Source organism: Gymnogyps californianus, chromosome 5 (assembly GCF_018139145.2).
Source record: "Gymnogyps californianus isolate 813 chromosome 5, ASM1813914v2, whole genome shotgun sequence".
Taxonomy (NCBI): Eukaryota; Metazoa; Chordata; class Aves; order Accipitriformes; family Cathartidae; genus Gymnogyps; species Gymnogyps californianus.
This window is the reverse complement of record NC_059475.1, coordinates 36,151,631-36,174,451: the sequence shown is the minus strand read 5'-3', so window position 1 is coordinate 36,174,451 and position 22,821 is coordinate 36,151,631. Positions and strand designations below refer to the sequence as shown.

The following is a 22,821-nucleotide window of genomic DNA, read 5'->3' as shown; positions in this document are numbered from 1 at the left end:
CCACCACTACCACTTTTCTGCGCTTTCATCTTTTACTTTCATACTTTCTGCCTCTAGGACCTGCCATACGTATTTTTCATCCAATGAGCAACTTACACCACCATTAAACCATGAATATCCTCTCTTCACATAGAAGCAGGACAAAGAGATGCCTGTAGTCTACAGCAAATCATTTTTCCAAGTTCTGAGTTCTATCCAGATCACTTTCAGGAGAATAGTTATTACCCAATGAAGGTACCTGGAGATTATCCAGTCAATCAGATTTTACAGAAAAACTGCACTAAGGCATAATAGGGGAAAAAATAGCTACATAAGCAAAAGAAAATATCTAGTTTGGGAAGATAAGCTCATTGTAGACCATTAAAGCAGCAGAACACTGGAAAAAGGAGCTGAAGTTCTTATCAGAAACTGATTCAGTTTCCAGAAGACACTCCAAAGTGCAGTGAACTAAGCAGAAACATCTTACTTTGGGATTACCCATGTCACATATTCCTGATTTACAGAGGTTTCAGGGCACAATGCAAAGTGTATTTTTGTTCCTATTTCTACAGGCCCCTGAAGAGGTAAACTGAGAACTGCCACAGTGCAGAGCGGTGCAACTTTGAAATAAAAATCATTCAGTTTCATTGTGAACAAAATTATATCTCTATTGAGACAAGCCAAAAGCCAATTTCACCTAGTATCCTGTCTCAGTAGCCAAAAAGCAGGTGACATGTAAAAAATTAAAAACCGGCAAAAAGGTAGTAGTACTTTTCCAGTACACTCTTCCAGCAACCTGATTTGCAACTCAGGAACTTTCTAAACCAGAGGAGTTGTTTTGCATATTTAATAGTTTGCAAGTGGGTTCCTCTTCCATGAATGTGCATTGCTGATTTTAAAACTCCTGCAAGCAGACAACGTCCTGCAGCAAAGAATTAATTGCACTTTACGTAAAGACCCTTTTGTTTATTTTGAATCTGCATCTGTTAGGTTCATTTGATGCTTCCAATTCCTGTGCTGGAAGAACAACTGTTCACCATTTACCCATTTGCCGTTTCTTAGATTTGAGAGATCTCCATCATATGCCCCCTTGACTGATTCTTCTCCAGTCAAAAGAATATTAGTCTACATAGGCTTTCCTCCTAAGGAACATGTTCCATATGTTGATCAAAGCTGCTGTCCTTCCCTGAACCTTTTACAGTTCTACTGTACTCTCTCTAAGTTAACAAAACTACAGTTTCCCATGAAATTCGAAATGTGGACATTTACACAATGGCTTTTTGATGATCTAGAAGATTTTATCTTCTATTTCTTTCCTACTACTTCCTACCACTTCAGTTGCTTTTTGATCACTACTGAGCACTGAGCTGACATTTCCCAAGATCTATTTTAACATCAAGGTCTTGTTTCTAAAGAGTAATGATCGGATCAGAGTTCATTATTCTCTATATGTATCTAGGATTTTTTTCCTCAAGTGCACATCCTAATAGTTCTATATTTTGGATTTCCTTTGCCATTTTATTGTATAGTCCCTCAATCTTAGATTTTTTTTTTACCTTTACTTCTTTTTTCATTCTCATGAAAAAAATTTGCATTCTGATGAAAGAATGCTAAATTTGCATTCAGGTCTTATCTTCACTACTCTCACTAACTTCATATCAGCTGCAAGCTTCCCCTTGTCAAGTCTCACTTTTCCAGTTCATTTATGAATATGTGCAGAGTGTAGAGTTGCAGAGCGTTTGCACCCTCAGCAAGTTCGCTGATGATACAAAACTGGGAGGAGTGGCTCAAAAGCTGGAGGGCCTTGCTGCCGTTCAGAAGGACCTTGACAGGCTGGAGAAATGGGCTGACAGGAACCTCATGAAGTTCAAGAAGGGGAAGTGCAAAGTGCTGCACCTGGGGAGGAACAACCCCAGGCGCCAGTACGTGCTGGGGGCTAACTGGCTGGAAAGCAGCTTTGCAGAAAAGGACCTCAGGGACACCAAGTTGAACATGAGCCAGTAACGTGCCCTTGCAGCAATGAAGGCTAACAGTGTCCTGGGCTGTGTTACAAGGAGTCTTGCCAGCACATCAAGGGACGTGATCCTTCCCCTCTACTCAGCACTGGTGAGGCCACACCTGAGTGCTGTGTCCAGTTCTGGGTTCCCCAGTACAAGAGAGATACGGAGCTTTTTTAAATCTAGCTCCATATACACATTCCAATATTCACTGTACACTAAATGTTATCTCTTGTAAAATCATAATTGTCCTTTTTTTGTATTGTTCGTTTGAAACATTATTCTCTATTATAGATAAATATAATTATGATTAAAACAAGAAAATTGGGAATAATTTCCATAATGAGTAAATATATTATATATTCTCGTGACAAGAAAATAGATCTCTGATTTCTTGAAAATCTGAAGGAGATTGAGAAGATGTAAAATCAGCCACTTCCACTGGGTGGCAGTTTTGTACTCCATTAATAACCTTTTTATTTTCTGAAGTCAAACTACAATTCACCATTTTATGGATATAGATCTCCTTTTCTTTTGTTCTGGCTGTGAACTTGTTATCTCATTAGTTTTTCATCTAGATTTTTATTTTAATACAGTTTTTTGTCTCATCTTTTTCCTAATGATTATCTTGTTAAATTGTATTTGATAGTAACGTATGCATTTGAAATTTCCTTGTTCAACTGTATGTTTTTAGAAGGTGCTTGGGAAGAAAACCTCACAATTTCTGGAGTAATCAACTAGACTAATGTTATGATCCTGTTCTGCCACCCATAGATACAGCCAATATTAGAAAGTATCATAACCTTACTTCCAGTCATACTATATTTGGTTCTGCCTACACACAACTGCAGGAAAAACTAATTATAATTAGTATTTTATCTGATTTTAAACAAATATTTTAGCATTGAACATTGCAAAGACAGAACCAGTGCAAATGTGATAACATTCTTCCTTAGCTAACTTCCAGATTTGGTATCAGTCTGCTTCATGATTTTAAAGTATGTTGGCAATATGGATCATATAAAGATAACATTGACTAAAAAGATATCAGTATATCAGGAAAAGAAATCTGGATCTAAAAGCAAGGATTTTTTAATAATATTTTCCTTATCATAAGGTACTACAACATTTGAAATGCTCCAGTTAAAGCATGGAATTAACATCTGCAAAGTAATGGGTTGCAAGAAGGAAATGAGATTGTGTTTTAGCTAAATACCCACTGCAGGGAGGAAGCAACTCTGTGTCCTGTAATTGCATCAAACACAGTACATAAAGAGATAAGAGAATTATTGTGGAAGCACAATGGAAAAGCTGAAGAAGCAAAACAAAAGAATTAAAAATGGGTGAATAATTAAGATGGACAAGAGGGGAACAAAGGTTTTAAAATGCTCTAAGAAGGCAGAAATGGAATTCGTTATAGAATCACAGACATCAGCTGTGCGAAAACAACAGAGTATCACATATTGTGAAACAGTGGACAAATGCCTACAACCATTTATACATCACATCTGCTGGAGCAAAGAGTGTACAAATAATACACTAAAGAACATTAGAGGTGTACAGGTACGACAGCAGAAGGTTTTATTCACGTTCTCTTGAATAGCAATTTAAAAACAAAAGTACCTGGAACCCAAAAAGTTGACAGATACCAAAACTTATATATGGGAAAAAAGTAAGGCAATAGAGAAAGGTTGCTTATCCTGATGTAAGTTATACAAAAAGCACATACTTTTTAATAGTTAGTGTATAACTATGAGTTTTAAACTTTAACACAGAATAATCTGAAACAAAGGAAGACGTATTCAACATATTGGAATAATTTTTAGAGCACTGTGCTTTCTAAAATTTTGGCCCTCAAAGCTAATCTTGCAAATAAAATGTAAAACACAGGATTGCTCAAATCTACCCTTAATAACCGTAAAACCCAAGTATCTGAAATAGCAGCATATTCTAGTATTGTTAGACCCTTGATATCTGAATATGAATGAGTCCATCAGTATTTACTGCCCCAACTGTTCAGCTTTAGCACTTATCCTGACCTTCTAGGATAAACATGGTCTCCAGGCAATACACCTGTAACTTCTTTGGGCGTGTTTGGGTCTATGGTTTCTACAGAGAAAGTTGAGTTAGGATATTGAGGTGTTAAGGCTATTGAATGGAGGGTTTAGTTTGAGCTGACTTCTTTAAAACACACAGAATTCCCACATAATTACACCTCTAATCTTTTTAGTTACAAATACTGAAGACCTTCAAAATCAGAACCATAAATCTGTATGATCAGTAAATATTGTTTTCTGTGTTCAAGAAGTTGTGTAGGCCAGAACTCCTTCACCTCAGAACCCCAGCTTTTTAGGGTAGAGATGAGTGGTAGGATTTTCTTTTTGTGTTCCACGAACAACTCTAAGATGTTGTTTACTTATTTGTTCCATTGGAAAGGAGGGAAAAAATATGAGACTTCTATGGGATGGGCAAACATAATAGCTTGCTTATTTGCCCAGTCTCCAAGCAGGCAGTAAATCATATGAGCAGCCTGTAACTCCAAATACCTAAGTGTTTCTAGGACCGCCACACCACCACCGGAGTCCTGTAAGGTAGGGCCTACTTTGAGTGAGGGAAATAGGAAATGCTAGCAATTGAATTGTCAGGGAGAGATGAGGCTGTCAGACCAGACTCTTCAGAAGTCCACTCAATGACAGTTTATACAGACAACGTAACTTTCCTACCCTAAGATCATTGATGGTATGTGCAGGGAAATTCTAACAAATTCCAATGTAGGTTGCTTTAATTAATGCAAAAATGTCTGAACACTATCTTATTTCGTAAGAAGTATTCATGGAGCTGTAACGAACATGAGTGGACTCATTATGAAACTTCAAAGGGAATAGGACAGAGCTTCAAAGTTCTTTGGATTTATTTCTTCTAACATGATGTCCACTTGCATCATCATCTAAATGGTGTTTCATGGTAGAATTAAGGACTAACTTGTTCTTCAGTAATATAATGCATCAAGAGTTTATCCTGGTCATAAGGTTTGTTTATAAGTCTTGTAAAATAATGACATTGAATATTCACCAACAACATCTAGTATTCCTAACTCAACTACAAAAAAGGATCAAAAAAGAGAAATCGAATCTTAATTCTTAGAAAGTTTTAACTCAGCAGATTGCTATACTGTAATTGTTTGAAAAGCGTGAGAACAGGAAACTGCTTAATGAATAAACAAATAATGATCATCCATGCACAGCATAATGACAGTTTCTTAACTTACAGAAATAAAGGAGAAGACAGGCTAGAGATACTGAGGCAATACATTACACTAAAAGGAGGACTCAGAAACAACTTCTTGTTCTTCAGAAAGGGTGTTTTAATCACTAGGGAGTTGGTATTTCATCATTTGAGAGTGTCTTTAGGAAGCTTTTGTTCAACTATTTCTTTTAGCAAAAAAGGCAGATGAAATTTCAGAGTACTTTATGTACGTTATGGATTATATAAATTCAATATCAAAAAACCCAGCACATTTATAAAAAGTACACAGGTTCACCACCTTCATGACACCAGAATGAAACTAGTCAGTCTTCACCTAAAATACCACAAAACCCCCCCCGCTATCTCAGCTGCCACACAAGGACCCTCCAGAATATGTCACTTTCTCTCATTTCCACATACACAGAAAAATATAAATGCTTTGAAACATGCCTTACTCAGTTATGTCAGTTACTTCAGCAAGCAACTGCAGAAGTGACAAGTCATTGTAGAAAAAAAGAGGAATACTATCAGAAAATCCTCTTTTAAAATAAACTGAGTTCTAACTCAGCTTCAGTTAGTGATCACACATTCGATAATAATTCAGTGATTCAAAAGAGCTGCTTAAAAGGAGTTTCCAAGTCACGAGAGTTTGTACAAAATAAGTTCTTTAAGCTTATTTGAAATCCAACAATGGCCAGGGCTCTGTGTGTCCTGCTCTTGGTGGGATACAAAACTGAGCAAGAAAACGCAGAAGGACACAGCAGGGGCCATATCTGAAATAAACTTCCATAAATCAGGTTAATATCGTTCATTCCCTTTCTTAAAGCACAATTAAATCTCCTTTTCCTTCAAAAGACATCGCTACTGATTCATTGCTAATGGTGTTATCAGTCAGTATCTAATTAGCTCTCACATGGTTTTCAATGGGATTTTATTGTATTTCTTCGGCAGTGTTAAATGTGCTCTTGTTTTGAATAAGGACCAGTGTGTGTCCAAATACATCAAGGCTACGGAAAAGTAAAAAGCTATCATCCCTTTAATCCTTCCAAACTGACTGGTATTAAACTAGTAAACAGGGTGAATTTAGTTCTTGTACAAAAAGCTTCAGTTCCTATTTTTTATATGCAATGTTTATTCAAATCAGTAAAAGTATGCTGCTACAATATTTCTCATCATTTATTAATTCACTTCACCTTGTCTTTTTGCTTAAATTCAGCTGTTACCTCAGTTTTATAAGATACACCTCACAATGGAGGACCGTAGCCCACCAACTCAGAAACAGCTTTTCCGCTCAATTTTCACTACACGTACAGTCTTTGCTTCAAAGATTTGTTAGAATAAGCACTGCCAGATTATAACAAGCCCAATTATTAGGCAGATTATCTCTAAAATAGGTTACATTTACCTGGAGTTTGCTCACAGACAAGAGAAATGAGGGAAAAAAAAAAGAACAAGAAGAAGAGAAAATAATACACCAGTTCTCAATTGTGATCTTCTTCCAATCAGGCTTCAAATCTTAACTTTGCAAAAATTCACACTCAGTGTTGTGGGATGGATCTGAAAGTCAAAGAAATCAACCTAAGTTCCACTCACTTTAGTGGGATGGCAGCCACTGAAACTGAAGTAATGTAAGCTAGAATTCTAGAACAGTTCCTCATCTGTATTACAGAACTTCTGTAGTCTTTATTAAATTTTTAGTCCTAAACAGTGGTAGGTACTGCAGACTCTGCCTTTACCATTTTTATTTCATCAAGGAAAGGTAAATACTGCCTTTACAGTAACAAAAAAGACCAAAGACTAGACACAGACGGACAACATTACACTGTTCCACCCACCTGCTCGTCCCTCCTTGTAAAGCTTTAGGTGAGCTAGAGACAAAAGCATAAGTAAGATTGTATTTAAGCTTCACACAGGGAATTTATATTTTTACACTCATTAAATATGTATCCTAGCAGGGAGTCTGGCAGACTCCCTGCTTTTTATTCATTACTACAAACATATACCTCAGTCAGTATTTTCAGCTCCCATTTATATAATTTTGTTTTGCAAAAAATTATCAACTGTTTATGAATTGCTTAATTTCCTAAGTGTTCCTAGATATTAGCACTGTCTATCAAATCAAATCAAAATCAAATAGCAATATTTAAATAAATTTCTAGGATGTAAAAAATCCCATGGACATTCCTTAGTTAACCATAGTAACACTTACTATGAAAACAAACTTGCAAATATCTCTATAAAGCTCTCAGCTCAATATATACACAGAATTGCACATCGCACACTGTAGAATGATTACATAATTTATTTTATTCATTCCTCAAGATTTTCAGTTGGAAATAACAATGGTGCTCACTCATTATTGTCTTTTCATGTTGCTTGGCAAGGCAAAGAGAGAAATGCAGATCATAAAGCGTAGCCTCTTCTGACAGATTCATTCCATACAATCTGATTAGAAGACACAAGTTTGGGGTGGGAACGCTTTCAAGAATTCCTTGTTTTGCTTTTTAAGTTGTTTCTAAAACATGCACTTTTCAAAAAAACGATAGACTGTGCAATAATGGTGGCCAATGCATGACATATGCCACCGGGTGGTAGAAATAAAGCATATAAGATATTACTAATGATTAGTAAAGTATGAGGCATGCTTCACTGTTTTGCAAAGAAAATACACACTATAGCATGCAAGTTTTTCCTTAATGCATAGAAAATCAAACATGAAATAAAATCTGGATGTTTTGGACAACCTATGTAATTTATGCAAATGCTTAACATATGTGCAATTGTATAATCACACAGAAATTATCTGAATACAGAGCAGCAATACCATTTACAAATATACACAATACATACTCATGTAAATCTTTGTCATGATACTGAGCAAGCTGCACTGCTCATCACCATTTCTAAAAGAAAAGTACAAGCGTTCACTGGTACATCTGGTGACCTGAAAATTTAACCCACAACTTTGGGAATACTGGATATAGGGGGTCACAATGTTTCGAATGGCAATTTTCATTCTCCAAAACTGTTGCAAAAAGCAAGCATACACACTCAAATATTATTCAGTATTATTCTATTTGTGTTCAAAACTGTGCTGTGCAAAAATCACCTTTTCTTCTTTAGTAATAAAACAACTTACCTACTTGAATAATTTTAAATAAAATCTTATATGAAAACCTTTCCCACAGAAATCTCCATTACTCACATTTCAAATAGATGAGTTACTCCTCAAACTTTACATAAGCAATTTAGGAACCTTCTCTGCCATGATCTCAAAACTTCAAGTAGAAAGTAGAAGCTTTAAAGATAAATGACCTATATAGCCACTTCTGGTCAGTACATTCATTTTTGTAAAAAATCTTACATATTAAACTCAGTATGTGGAAACATGCAAAATAATGTTAACACAATTTAAAAGTAATTAGAGAACCAAGGCTGGAAAACTTGAGTGCAATCTACCGCTGTTGAGATGTACCACACCCTGTAGTACAAAGGAAATAATTAACTTTTAATTGAGCTGATTCATTAAATTTCAGAATAGTGAGGGTTTCTTAATCTTTTCTCCCTCCTTGGTAACCCTTGGTCCCATCATTTTCAATATTCCCTTTTACTTTCCCTTTTACTGTAGCCTTTGTTTCCTCCTCCATTATTTCCCCATGTAGTTTTCCCCTTTAACCACCAGGTGTCAAAGGGAATCCACGCACCACAGCTGCGCCTTTTGTATTATTTATATATTTATTTTTACCGGCGCATTGATGCAACCTTCCAGGCTTTTTCAGGCTACAGTCCTAAAAAGCAGCAAATGTTCAGGCTTTTCTTCCAATAAACATAGTCATGAGCAACTTTCAAAACATGTTATTTGTTCAGTGTTGGAATGGTGTTTACAAAGCATAATTTTCACCCAGAAGTTACACTGGGAGCAATACAGACATTTATTCGAAATGCTACATGAATGCAACATTTTAAGTAGACAAATTGTGGCTTATACATTTTTTACAAGATGATTGGGTCAGTGAAAGCCCAAAGCTTACATTTATAAGAAGCTGACAGACAGACTTCGTTAAACTTTCTGAACACCAATTTGAACAGGTTTTGCACTTAAGCATCCTTTTAGAACTAGGAAATTAAAATTATTTGGTACTTAAAGAAATTCTTAGAATTACCTATTTTTTAGGGGTAGGGGTTGGCTAAAACAATACTGAATGTAGTTTTGACACATTATTCTAATCATTCTTCCCTCACCCCATTCCATCTACTCCTATCTGTCCTCCTTTCTTTACTTCCTATTGAGCCTGAACTCTTTTACAGCTCCATAATTCAATACATATAAGGATGTCAATTCCCCAGACTAGGAAATGAGCAGACATCCTTCACTTCAACTTAAATTTTTTTCTTTTTTTTTTTTTTTTTTTTACTTTTAAGGGAAGGAAGAACCCTCCAAGCCCAAAATTTCAATGATTTTCAGCACCTTAAAGATTCTGGTACAGTGAAAATATGGAAGATGTGAGGAAGGGAGTCAGATAGAGAGGGACAGGTGGAGAATAAACAGTACTAAACAAGTCAGTAGTCCAGTATCTAAATACTGTCTGGATATTGAGATAATACAGAAGATACAAGAGTTAACTTACTATAGAAAATGAAGTAACTTCACAACACTCATTGAATTCCCTGAGAACAACAAAACGATACCCACAGAAAAGCAGCCTCCTGAAGGAAAAACCAGCAACCCCTTGATTCTCTGTTATGGAAATGAAGAAAAGAGTTCTTACGCTTTCTGACTGCAAAGCAGTATAAAGCACTATTCAGAAGCAGTCACCTGAGTAACTTATCTGCTTGATCGTTCCTCTCCTGTGAGAGGTTACAGCTACAGTTCATTTACCTGATACCAGAAATGAATATTTTCACTTGTCATTTTCACCCTCCCAGGAAGGCAACATTAGAGGTACTGCTGCTGGGGACATTCAACATGATTTCTTTCTCAATAAATGTCCTACTTCATATTTACAAAAACAATCTATTACAGGACCTCATTCACCAATGCAATACGGTAAACAAACAACACCTTATCAGCAAACACAAAGAACAAATTTATTACAGAATGTCTTTGATGAGTTACAGACTCTACTTCATCTAGCACAAATTTAAAATACAAAGCACTTATTCTAGATCTGTAACAGCTTCGCAATCACTGTATACTATATGTAGTAAGTATATGTTGAGAATGCATGTATACTATACATGCAGTATAAGTGTATATTTATTCAAATGTGGGTATGTTGGTGAGTGTAGGCACACTACATATCCACACACATAGGCACAGCACTTCCCCAATATATTCTCAGCAGTTCTTAAGTTTAGAACTGTTGACAAACTTAAAACATGGATATATACAAAACTAAGAAACGTACAATAAACAGGGTTGGTTTTTTTACAGGTAAGAGTACGTGTCTGTGCTGTAGCAGAGGGGGCAAACTTGGCAGGGATGATACTGAATTTAAGTAAAAAGAAACCCAAAAAGCAGTTCTAAATCCAGGTGCAAATTTTCAGAAAGCATCAGGGTGTTCAGACTCAGGGTTTCATTTAGACTAGTATCTAAATCTCTCATGTTCAAATGCTGGACCAAACAACTTCAGATCATGTGAACAGTGAGACTAGAGAACAGGAAAGTGAATTCAATAAAACTCAGAGGCATTTCTGTTATATAAAGGGCCTCATATATTTTTAAATAGAACCATGGAAATAAAATACAAAGCCATTCTTCTTGTGCTGTACACAATTGCTCTTTCACTGCATTTCAATTATATAACGAGAATCATCTTGTAAAACCCTGTGATCGTTTTGGGCCTTTGCAACGTCACATTGGTAGGATTCATAGTGGTGCCTACATTTCAAAATAAAAACTACATTAAAAGAAATAATTCACAGAACTTCCCTTCATTATATTCAGATAATAGATTAATCTTCTCACTAGGAAAAATGTAGTTTAAAAATCAACTTTCTACTTTGAGTGGACCAAAGCTGTTCTGTCTGTGAATTCTTAAGCACGCTGGTATCTATGGCTACACAGATGTATGCATCCAGATATGGTTTTGTATACTGTAAAACATGCCCTTGTTAGACATCTGCTGCAATAGATGCATCCAGACTCAAAAACAACAGGTGTCCTAAAATTACTACATCTCTATAGATGGTATGCATAATGGAAATAAAGCAGGGATTTTTACTGAAAATGTGGAGCATAACTCTTCTTACCCCTCACCTTGTAATAACATAATCCTCAGCATATAGGAAGGCATGAACATTTTATCACACAGCCTTAGGCACAGTTACCATACTGTAAGTGTTATTTTTTTGCAGATTTAAGTTTAGAAAGTCAGTATTCTTCTCCATTCTGCATCTCTATCTAATGCTAATAGCCTGTAACCAGAAAAGGAATTGAACTTAGTTTGAAAAATAGGTCAGGATTCCTATCCCAATTTTACAGATGGGTAAACTGAAGCTTGGAAAGGTCTCACAACTTTCCTGAAGTCATTCCAGAAGGTAGCAAAAGGGCTGAAAATGGAACATAAGCACCTTAACAACAAATCTTCAGCATTAACAGGTGCCTATCTCTTTGTTCCTATCTCAAGAGGCACAGTATGAATGACAGTATCAGCTGACGTGGGGAGAGAAAAGCAAAGGAAGTTTCTGTTGCTTGCTTGTTTTTGAGGTGGTTTTTTAATATTTTCAAAGTAAATCTTAGCAGACAGGGCTGCAAGATATCTGGAAAAGTGGCTGCTGCATTGATCAGCACATGCACAACCCGTTTGTCTGAGACTGTAGAGATTTCCAAGCAGCACTATGCCCAATACCTTCCAAATCCATAAAATTATAGCTTTAGTTGGCATAAGTAAGGGGAGAAAATGTCATTGTTACTCTAGAGGTATTTAATATGGCTACAACAATCTGGCTTGTAATAAAAAACTCAGCTTCTCAATAACAAGCTAGTGTATTTGTCAGAATATGAAACACTGACATCATATGGCCAAATACGCCTCTCATGCTGCACAATAAATGCAGTAAAATGCAGTACAATAATTTACAAAACCTTTATGCAGCCTACCTGCACTCTGAGGTCACATCAAATTGATCAGTGACCATTAAATCACAAAAACACTACCTTCAACCAATGCATAATATCCTGCTTGCTGTAGTCCTGCTTTATCTAATTCATTACAATAAAATTTATAATAGGATCCCAGAACCAAACCCCAAATACCACACTGAAATCAAATAAACTGCAATTACTAAAAAAATGTCAATTTTTTAATTTTAAGATGAAACCAACTGTTAGCAGCCACTGTTACAACAACTTCCTTCAGGACATTAACAACATCAAGCATTATGTCTTTTTTAGAGACAAACACATATTGTTCAAGGCCACAAAGGAAGTTTATGTTAAAGAAAGATAAGAAATCATATTCTTATCTCTCATGTCTTTGTTCAGACCATTATGCCTCTCTTTCTCTCACATAAGCTGGTTATTCTCTGCATTTACATCGTGACCATAAAGTGATTTTCTTGCTGGGAACCCAGAGCATAGGGGGCCAAGGCTTTAATATATTTGAGACTTGGCAATAAACCTCTGCCATTATTTTGTATTTCATTTGCCATTTATTGAGACACTTTTTGTCTAATAAGAGCTCTCTCATTCACCTCCTGATTTTATTTACCCTGAAAATTGTGCTTACAGCATCACAGATTGTTGTTATAGAAATTGTGGCACCATAGCGACAGCATTACCTCACTGCAGATTTAAGGATGATGAATAGACAGACTGTGAGAGAACAGGGTTTTTTAATGTTAAATACAGACATTTGAATTAACAAGAAAACATGTAATGAAAAAAGCACTAAATGGATTAATGTTTCAACTTGATTTTTTTTTTTTACATTTTCTCCAGCAGGAATGTCAAATACTTCTCTCATCACTTTTTTAATTTCTGTTTTGCTTAAGCAAAAGACTAAACTCTCTCTGTTTTATATGAGAACTATTTTCACCCTAATGGCTAAAAATGCATTTTTTAATAGGAATCACAGGATCTGTATATCTATGCCACCTTAATGTGGAGACTGTTCTTCAAACATAAGTAGTTTTATGAGCAGCAGAACTCATGTCTAAACTCCTCTTTTGGACATGAGAGGCTGCAAGTGCTGATCTAGTCAGACGCAGCAGCTGAGACATTCATTATATGCGGATTCTATGTGATCCAGTATCATAGGTGAGTTCGCTCAGTATAGACATGAATTTGTCTCCTCTACCCGGCTAGATATTTTCACCATACGTAATAGCTGACACATCTACTCTTCTATCAGATTTAATGCTTAAAAAATGGGAGAAATCTCTCTAAGAATTATGGAGGAAAAAGAAAAAGAAACTTTTAATGAAACCAGAACATAACTTTAGGACCAGAGAAATATGCACAGAAATGTCTTTGATTACACGGGAAAGATTTCCATGGAATAAACCTATAACTATACATTAAAATACCCTTTTTCTAGTCTTCCAGGATATAAACGGTGTAATGTACTACATGCTTTCTGGACTTCAGCTATTTTAGACTGACACACTTCAAAGAAGTTCCAGTTTCTCTAGAGAACCACGCAAGCAGCTTGTGCTAATTACAGGGAGCCAGTTGACAACGCAGTCACTTGCTCTATGGAAACAGAGGAATTAAAGGATTAAGAAAATATAAGATATGACAAAATATCATAATATCATCCTTTTAATTCAAAATTTACAACTCAAGATTCGGGTGTTGGGGGTGACAATACTATGACTACACAAGATGTTATCAAAGGCATGAAAAAAACCTGTTGCAGAGTTATATTTGTTCACTAATTTCTTTCACTTCTAATATTCCTAACAGGCCTAGTCAGCCCCACACACGTGTTCCTTGTTATGTCCATTTGCTTTTCAGTTGGTTTCCCACACATCAAGCCAGACTACGAGCCTCAGGAGGGAGTTAGCTACTCCTCCAAGCTGCTGTGAGTCACTGTGATGTCTGCTGCGTAGGCCAAATTAAGCCTGAATTTCTTGCTTCCACTAGGCAACAAGAACAATGAGGAAAAACATGGCAAGGAGGTGAGAAAAGATCAAAAAGCCAGGAATCTTCTCCCTCAATATCCCTACCTTCCTGTCATAGCTGCCATAGTGCATGGTGATGAAAGAAGTAAATCAAAGACCTGGTGCAGAATTGCAAGGAAGATTACAGTATTCCAACTTTCAAATTTTCAGTGTTACTTTAAATACTACTTTCTCATGACAAATGAAAAAAAAAATCCATGATACCTCATAAAATAAGTACATATTCTTGTACCCTGTTAGAAGTACAAAGACTTAGGTCCACAGATTTATCCTTGGATGTGATCACACTTGTGACAGATGTATTTTGTTTAAACCTAAAATAAAGCTATGGTAAATGAATACTTACCTAATAATTCAGCCTATTATTACTGTTTCTATATAGATTCCTATTGTTCTGATAGATTAAACTCTTAATCACAGAAATTAAAACATTAACATAAATCGTTGACTGAAAGTTAAAACAAGTCACTTCAGCATTTTTTTATGTTACAGATAATCATCTATTCAGGAACATCAGTGGAGGAAGACTGGAATCACAAACATCCCTGCCACACACAATTTTTGAACTCTATTCTGAAATCAATAATTTTTCATTTGATCTTAGCTGCCAGGACAAGACACTGGGGTAAGAAATAGGGTTTCAGGTTGAGACTGGTTGAGACCAGTCAGTTTAACGGTGATCATTATATCATATTTTTAAGAAGCCTACTTTGTGGACAAGAAGTTCCTAAGGTACTGGTGGCTGGGAAGGAATTTTGGATGGGAAGGGGGATGAGGGGAAATGCCAGTATACACATGCACTTTGAAGGTACCAACCACTGTCAGAGAGAACATGCTGAGTTTAGAAGTAATGCTGTACTGCCACTTTCATATTCTTTAAAAACCCCACAAACCCCACTCCCCAGCAATAAGACCAACATTGAATACAAACTGTTTTTTTAATTTTATCAGCATTACTCATGAACAGTACCTTCCTTCACTTGCAGGAGACTGCATAAATTCATTCCTGTACACAGTGCTTTAAAACAGTCACCCTAGCACTCAGAAAAGCAGATGTAACTGATCCATCATAATCAATTTACAACTGCTTGCAGTGTCCTTGCTGCCACAACTGCTTTCTGGGCATCCATGAACAGCTGAGAGAAACACAAACCTGCTAATCACTGAGGTACACCTATAACTCTACTGCACTCTTAACATACGTTGCAAATATAGTCTTTGCCTATTTCCTTTAAAAGCACCGCTTCTGTCTCATCCTAGCTGAATCACCAGCAGTTTGTTTTCATTCAAATCCCTCTCTCTGCCAGACACTGGAGTGACTAATGAACTGCAGAATCTGGTCTGTATAAAAATTTGACTTAGCAAACTAACCATCAGCATGTTGATGACACTGCCACCCAAAATATCACAGTAACAAAAGAGTAACAATTTACATGGGCTCTAAGCCAGTCTGTCCTTCCTATTCAAATTTCAGGAAAGCATGACCTAATTTCTCTACAAGTAGTAGAATCTGGAGCTTTTGTTAATTCAGTTTCCTTTCCTTTCTTTGTTTCAGCATATGTTTTTGCCACAGATGATTACAGTCATTAGGAGAAAAAAATATTTACTTAGGTAAAATTAAATACGGCAAGCATATAGCCTGTAATAAGAATCTAAGAGTAACAGAAAGAGCTTGTAGCACTCTTTGTCAACAGCTGAGTACCTGTCCTGGTCATCTAGTGATAGACTCTCATATCTCAGACCGATCAGATGCAGTGTAAATTCAATTCTGTCCATACCAGAATCGTGTTCTTCCTGTCAAAACCAAGTTTTCTGAATCTTCCAGCAACTTTTACACTTCCAGTATCATGCCCACTTTACAAAAAAGGAAGATTAAGGCCGAGAAAACTGAAGAAAGAGGGAGAAAGAAGTAATACACTAAACAATACAAAGCAGTAGATCCACTGCTCCTATTTGTTCTCTCTCATATACAAGGCCAAATGGATATCCACTGGAATTGGAAAGAACCATAAAGCATTACCCTGTACAATTTCTCACAGCAAGGTAGTGTAAAAGCTTGTTTATTAATTCCGCTTAATCCTTTCTAGGTGGTATTTTCTAAAATCTCCAGGTACATGAAGAACAGACGGTCTATTGCCTTTCAATATTTCAGACAATTCCACGGTTCATGACTAATTTCTGAGCAACAAGGGCTTCCTGTTTTATATTTAAGAATACAAATTTGAAACAGACTTGTGGTGGCCACAATAATCGCTTTTTCCCTTGTAAATATGTTATGTAAGTATTTATCTAAATAACAAAAAATTAAGAAATGTTTTTCTGTGGAAAACTTATCTGATAACTAGTTAGCATTGCGTTTCAGACATACCCTCTCACACATTTGTATAGAACAATATACATGGCTAGCTATAAAAGTGATCTGAGCAGACATCAGTATTCCTGTTTATACGCAAGTTGCAATAATGGTATTTGTTACTTTTATTCTGGACACTACCTGAAGAAAATCTGCAGCCAGACTAGAGTCCAGCAGGTCACTGCCCCCCGCATTCTAAGGCAATGGAAAAGGCAGTCAGGTTTCCATTTGTTCACTATTCTGTCGCTCATTTGAACAGAATCCCATTAGAAATGGATAACTTAATTTATCAGAAAACCCACTTCTTTCCTCATGAATTTGTACAGGCAAGCATTTAGATTTCAACACAGATTTAGCCATTTACATTTAAAAATCAGATGCTTAACAAGTAGCAGTAAACAATACATCCAAAACATAAGGTCTGTTTTTCCATATAAGAAAATACTGTGACTTATCACCATCTCTGTATCAAACAAGATTAAAAATGTCAGAAACTAATTTCTGCAAATGCTTCACCTCTTTGTTTTACCTGCTTCTGTGTACTTTAATCCTACTTTTACTTCTTCGTGCTTTGCTTTTGGTGGCGGCCAGACAGTCTGGAGTCTCCCTGGAGTCTTGTCATCTTGCTCTGAGGGACTCAGGTCAGGCTGTTAAAATTACACAAGAAAAAGTTAAAGTCTGCAGTATCAATTGATTCCAAAACAGCAACCGCCATGCTCAGCTCTAGATGTGTACTCCAGAATGGTTATCTGCCTCATTCTACTGACTGAAACAGTGCTCAGTTGGTTGGAACGGATACAAAGAAATCAGTGTAGAAAAATAATTTTGAGGAGGAAAGTAACATAATGCATGTGACATACAATGATTTGTTGAAACTGTTCACATCAGTGTGGAAAGCTGTCTATCATTAGGTGAACCACAGAGGTGGTCAAGAACACTAGGTTTTCTTCCTGTATCTCTTTTTCAGAGTGAAAAGACCCATCTGTGCTCCTCTTACAAGTAAACATTAGAGCGATTCACCTAAGACATCATTTGACAATATAACTTTCTGGAAGCAGAGCGATTCACCTCAGACATCATTTGACAATATAACTTTCTGGAAGCAGAGCTAGTTTATGAAATTCCTGCCCCACCCCCAGCAGCTTGCTCAGTCCACATACCACGTAATACTGCCACATCAAAGTGCTGCTGCAGCTGTTAATGGGACTGCACTGTCAACTGGAATGCTAAAACAACCCTTTAAATGGGGAAAAAAACCCCCCCACTAAACAAGCATTCTTTTAGAGTTTTATGTTTTGGAGGTTTTTTTACATCTCTAACATTTCTGTAATCTGATTTACAACATGCTACTACGAGTACTTGCATAGACACAACTGCAGCAACAGCAAAACCCTGTATGAAAGTGGCCCCATAAATGGCCCACATGAGCAAGGAAAAAGGAAAGGCAAGACCCTTTTACTCTGGCTTTGCCCTGAGAAAATGTACATTTGTACTAGACCGGACGTTAAGCAGACATCTATAAAAGCCACTCCTGCTTAGTCTTGTGCTTCCTCCCTCACTGTGTGCGATGAGAGCTTCCCGAATAGGTTTGCTGCGAGCCACACAAACGCTTACGCCAGCACAGCACACGGAACGGTGTAAGCAGGAAGAAGCTAGCCAGGAATGGGAAAGGCACACACAGACTGCAATTGCTGTACATGCCGCGGCCAACAAGTATCTCTTTTCTCCTCATAGGTAATTTACTACAAACTGGTATTATCGGTCTGCCTAGGTGTCAGTCAAGATTTTTAAGAAGTTTTTAATTTTATGTAAGAATAAAAATTTGAAAGGGAGTACAACCAACACAGCAAATTAACTTAAGTAGCTTCAGGTTTAGGGTCCAATCCTGCAAATTTAATCATTCAGATAATGCCCCCTTTAGCCAACAAGAACAATCTTCTGGACTGATTATATCTGCCAAAGATGTAGCTGTAAGAATTTGGGGTTGGGGAAACCCAAGGGTTACTCATTTAATTCAAGAGTTCAAATCACAGTCAAATTCATTTATCGTTATGGTTCTATGAAAACTTCGCATAGATGGTTTTTTTTCATTTCTTAAAAATATACTAAATATATTTCCATATGCCTAACAATATTACCTTGCAAATGCTTACATTAATCCACAACTTGAGTCGTCTAATTGGAATCACTAAGTTATACTTGGATAAAGTTAAATGCTATCAATATTTGCAAAGCCAGATATATGCATGTAAATAAGAAAAAAATTACTTTAAATTCTATGTCTTGGACAAACTGAGTTGAAAATCATCCATAACTTCTTGTAGCAGCTCTTATCATAGAATTATTCCTAAAGGTAAAATGAAATATTACTTTTAAAAATAAAAAACTCAATGAAAGAAAACAGAGTGAGATTGAGAAACTATTAAATAATACTACAGTAAATATTTGCAGCACCAAACTGATTTAAAGCCATACTTAACATATAGGCAGCTGTTTTGTAGTGACCTTTTAAAATCAGAAACTGATTTTACTACAACTGCAGACGAACAAGAATTTTGACAAATTAGCCCCAAGATTTCTTCAGTTGGGAATCCAAAATTTGAGATTGCCAAAAGAAGAGGACAATTCTGACATTTTGACCTTAAGTCCCCACCAATAATTTTTAAACAAGAAATTATTTTTTATCCATCTACTTCCAGATCTTAGGAAGAAAAAGTAATTCAACCTACAGATTTGTCTGATGGTCCATCCCCAGGTTTTGACTTTGACCTTTCAAATACAGCTTTCAAGGACTCTTTTTCATTTCTCATTTTGCGTTTTATGGCTTCCAGCTCTGAAGTATCTGCAGTTGTTTCTTTTTTGGGAGGCCGTGTGAATAAAGCTTTAAAGACGTCCAGTGCAGATTCAGCAGGGCTTGATTTTATTTCCTCAGAGGGAAATCGTGGTTCTGTTTTGCCAGAGGCTTTGTTCTCTTGAGCTTCATCACTGTCCTCGGTCTCCCCAGGTCCCTCACCAGAGTCCTCGGTTCTATCTTCATTCTTGGAGACGTCTATGTTTAACAAGTGCGAGAGCTGTTCCAGGAAAGTAGGACTTGCTTTATGTTCAGCTGATTTTTTTTTAGTGGTCAAACCTGATGTAATGCTGGATTTCTTAACAGGCTGTCGTAATTTAAGCAGAGCTAAATCATTCTCCCTTGGTTTAATTTCTGTAACAGTTTCCCCATCCTCTGTGGTTAGTCCCTTTTTCCTCACACGTAGTCCACTAAAGAAAGCGGGCAGCTGGAAAGTCTTTTCAGCCAGTGCTGTTTTTTGGAGCGATGTATTATCAGCTGAAGGTCTTTGTTCTTCATGTGGAAGTTCTTGAGGGCATTCCCCTGTAGCAAGCAAGCGACTAAACTGCTCATCCATTAACATTTTGTCTTTTCCATTGGAGTCATGCTCTAGAATATCATCCAGCTCTTTTGGGAGCCGCTTAGAAATTGGTGGGTGTAACTCAATGTCATCTGTATCCACAGTGTCATCACTGTTGCTGTGCCCTTCTGATTCTGACTCTTCCTTATTTTGATTGTTATTGTCCAAAGCCTCAGCAGACAAAGCAGCATTATTTAGCCCAGATTCGCTTGTATTGTTTTCATCGGTGTCTAGGTCCTTACTGTCCGTGTCCGATTCTGTATCACTTGTTGTATGAACCAAAGTACCTTGTACGAGAATAGCATCCTTGTTATCATTGTCAGATTCAGACAAAGAAGTCTGTACAAACCTTAAATGGTGAAGAAGCGATTCATTTTGTTCAGCTGACTCCGGTTCCAGGTCAGTTTGCCTGCCAGACATCGGGTCAGCTTGGCCACTGGTACTATTCATGCCGTGCTGATTTTCTGAGTTGTCATTACAATCATTATCATTCCTCTCATGCCAGGTGTTAGCATGAGTATTTATATTGGTGTGCAAAGGTTGAAATGCTTTAAGCACTGTTTCTTCTTTCGAAGCTGTAGATTCAAATTTAGTTGTAAATCCAAAAAGTGTTTTCACAGAAAATGTAGTGAAATGATCAGGTTCGCTTTCTGCTGTATTCTCCAGGTCTGAAAGCTCACTACCATCAGGCACCGCATTTTCTTCTTCCATGTTGCGTGAAGTACAGAAGAGGTTTGCTTCTAGCACCGCTACTAACTGCTAAACAAGTATTTACTACATGCATTAAGACAGCAGACTGAACTCACGACAGGCACTGCAACAGGCAGCGCTCCCCTGCCCTGCGAAGGCAGCCGGCCTCCCCCAGGTCACCCTGCCCCTCCTTCCGGTTCCAGCGCTGCAGCCGGCAGCCAAAGCGTCCGTCGGGGTCTCCAAACTCTACTTCAGGAGCAGCAAAAAGACCCACCGCAAAAAAAGTTCTCAGCAGAGCCGGTAACTTGTTCCTTCACACAAAGGGCTTTTTGTCACGGCAAATATGCCAGCGCACTAATCTCGGTTGAAAATTCGACCAATGGTTACTGCTGGGACTCCTGCAATCCTACTGGCTGCACACAACTTCCTACGTGCTAAAAAGTGCAGAGCAGCTATATAAACAAGCCTCCCAAACAGAACTGGGCGCATTTGTAGCTTGCTACTTCCTTATCCCAGTTCATGAGCTGTGAGTGGTTTTCAGCAGAAAATTCCTGACGGATTCTTTTGCATAGTCTTTCCACTTTGACAAAGATCTTCTTTTGTAAATCCATAATCACCAAAAAATGTCAAATGGAAACCCGAAATAACGAATCTGAAGCTTCCAGTGCCACTGCCCGGAGCCTGTGCAGTCCCCAGCTCCTGGCCAGCCAGAGCGAACTCGGGTGAGCGCCCTTGAAGCCGAAGAAAGGAGAAAAAAAAGAGGCTCTCTTCCGATTTGCTGCAGGTTTCATCTGGAATGCAGATTTCAGCCTCCAGGGCCATGAACAAAAACCAACAGGACTGGTTTCATATTACTACTGTCCTAACTCCGCACAGCGATTTCTGTGAACTGTGCACAGGTACTTATCAAAGGCTTTCGCCACACCCAGTGACTAGGAGCTGTTTGGGTGGGCAGGGTAAACAGCCAGCGCTCAGGAATGCCAAGTTAACTGTTTAGAAATCAGGCAGGCTGTCCATCTGCACTGCACCCAAGCTTGGACTATTTCAAAACAGAACAATCTCTGCTGACATATTTTTTGATAACTTTCATCTATATATATTGCGACGGTAATGCTATATGTGTGAGATTTGTTTGAGTCTATATTGGCAAAAACACTTGAAGGAAATCATCCAGACTGTAACTCAATATTAACAGAAGCTGTCAGGCATAACAGATTTTTTTTTTCATAACGCACATATAAAGAAAGTACAAAATACTCCTAAGCACCTTTGATATTCAGAAAGTCAGTAACATTTAGGTCAGGTTCCAGTCAAAAGTCTTCACTTTTGTTCCTTTTCTTTTTTTTGGAACTATGGAGACTGCAAATCTGCAGGAATTTATTTTTCTTATTCCCTGGCCTTTAAGAAGTTTGTTTAGTCAAATTTTCACATCAGTACTTTAGAAATTCAAAGATACTATTCTTTTTTTTGCACCCAAGTTAGAGGGTCATTCTACAGTCAGCCACTTAGCTGTGATGAGTAATCTTAAGCAACATGGGGGAAGCTGTCCTTCACAGGGAAATCAGCTGCAGATCACACCATGGTGTCAAATCACTGAAAAACATGTCCTGAAAAGCTGAATGTTACAGCTAACAAGCAACAACAAAGTATCCCAACACATTTAACTTCTAGTTTAATGTTTAAAATTGTAGACCATACAAAAAACATGTGTTTACCTTTTCAATATATTATAAAAGATCATGAAGTCAACAGCAAAAGTCATTGGTATCTACTGCAGGAAGAAAGTGTCCTGAAAATCACATTGTAATACTAAGGGCCTAGATGAAGCTTACAGACACCTTTTCAATTAAAGGGTTGCATGCATACCTATAGACAAAGGGCACTGGAATCATTCCCATCTTTATCTGTGATTTAACATAGAACAATGTCTTCTGCCTTACTGCCTGCCATTTCCTGTAGCAAGCTCCGGACTTGCTTCTCCGCTATGCTTAATCATCAGGTGCCAAGGGCAGAAACGACT

General features: G+C 37.3%; 1 protein-coding gene across 1 annotated transcript in view; it reads right to left on the bottom strand.

The window, feature by feature from the left end:
* The window catches only part of FMN1 (formin 1), a 189,729-nt gene that overhangs the window by 126,797 nt on the left and 40,111 nt on the right, over positions 1-22,821 (bottom strand). Inside the window, exon 3 of the mRNA XM_050898323.1 lies at positions 17,231-17,348. Within this exon, the coding sequence (XP_050754280.1) occupies positions 17,231-17,348 (118 nt within the window). The remainder of the gene's footprint in view (positions 1-17,230; positions 17,349-22,821) is intronic.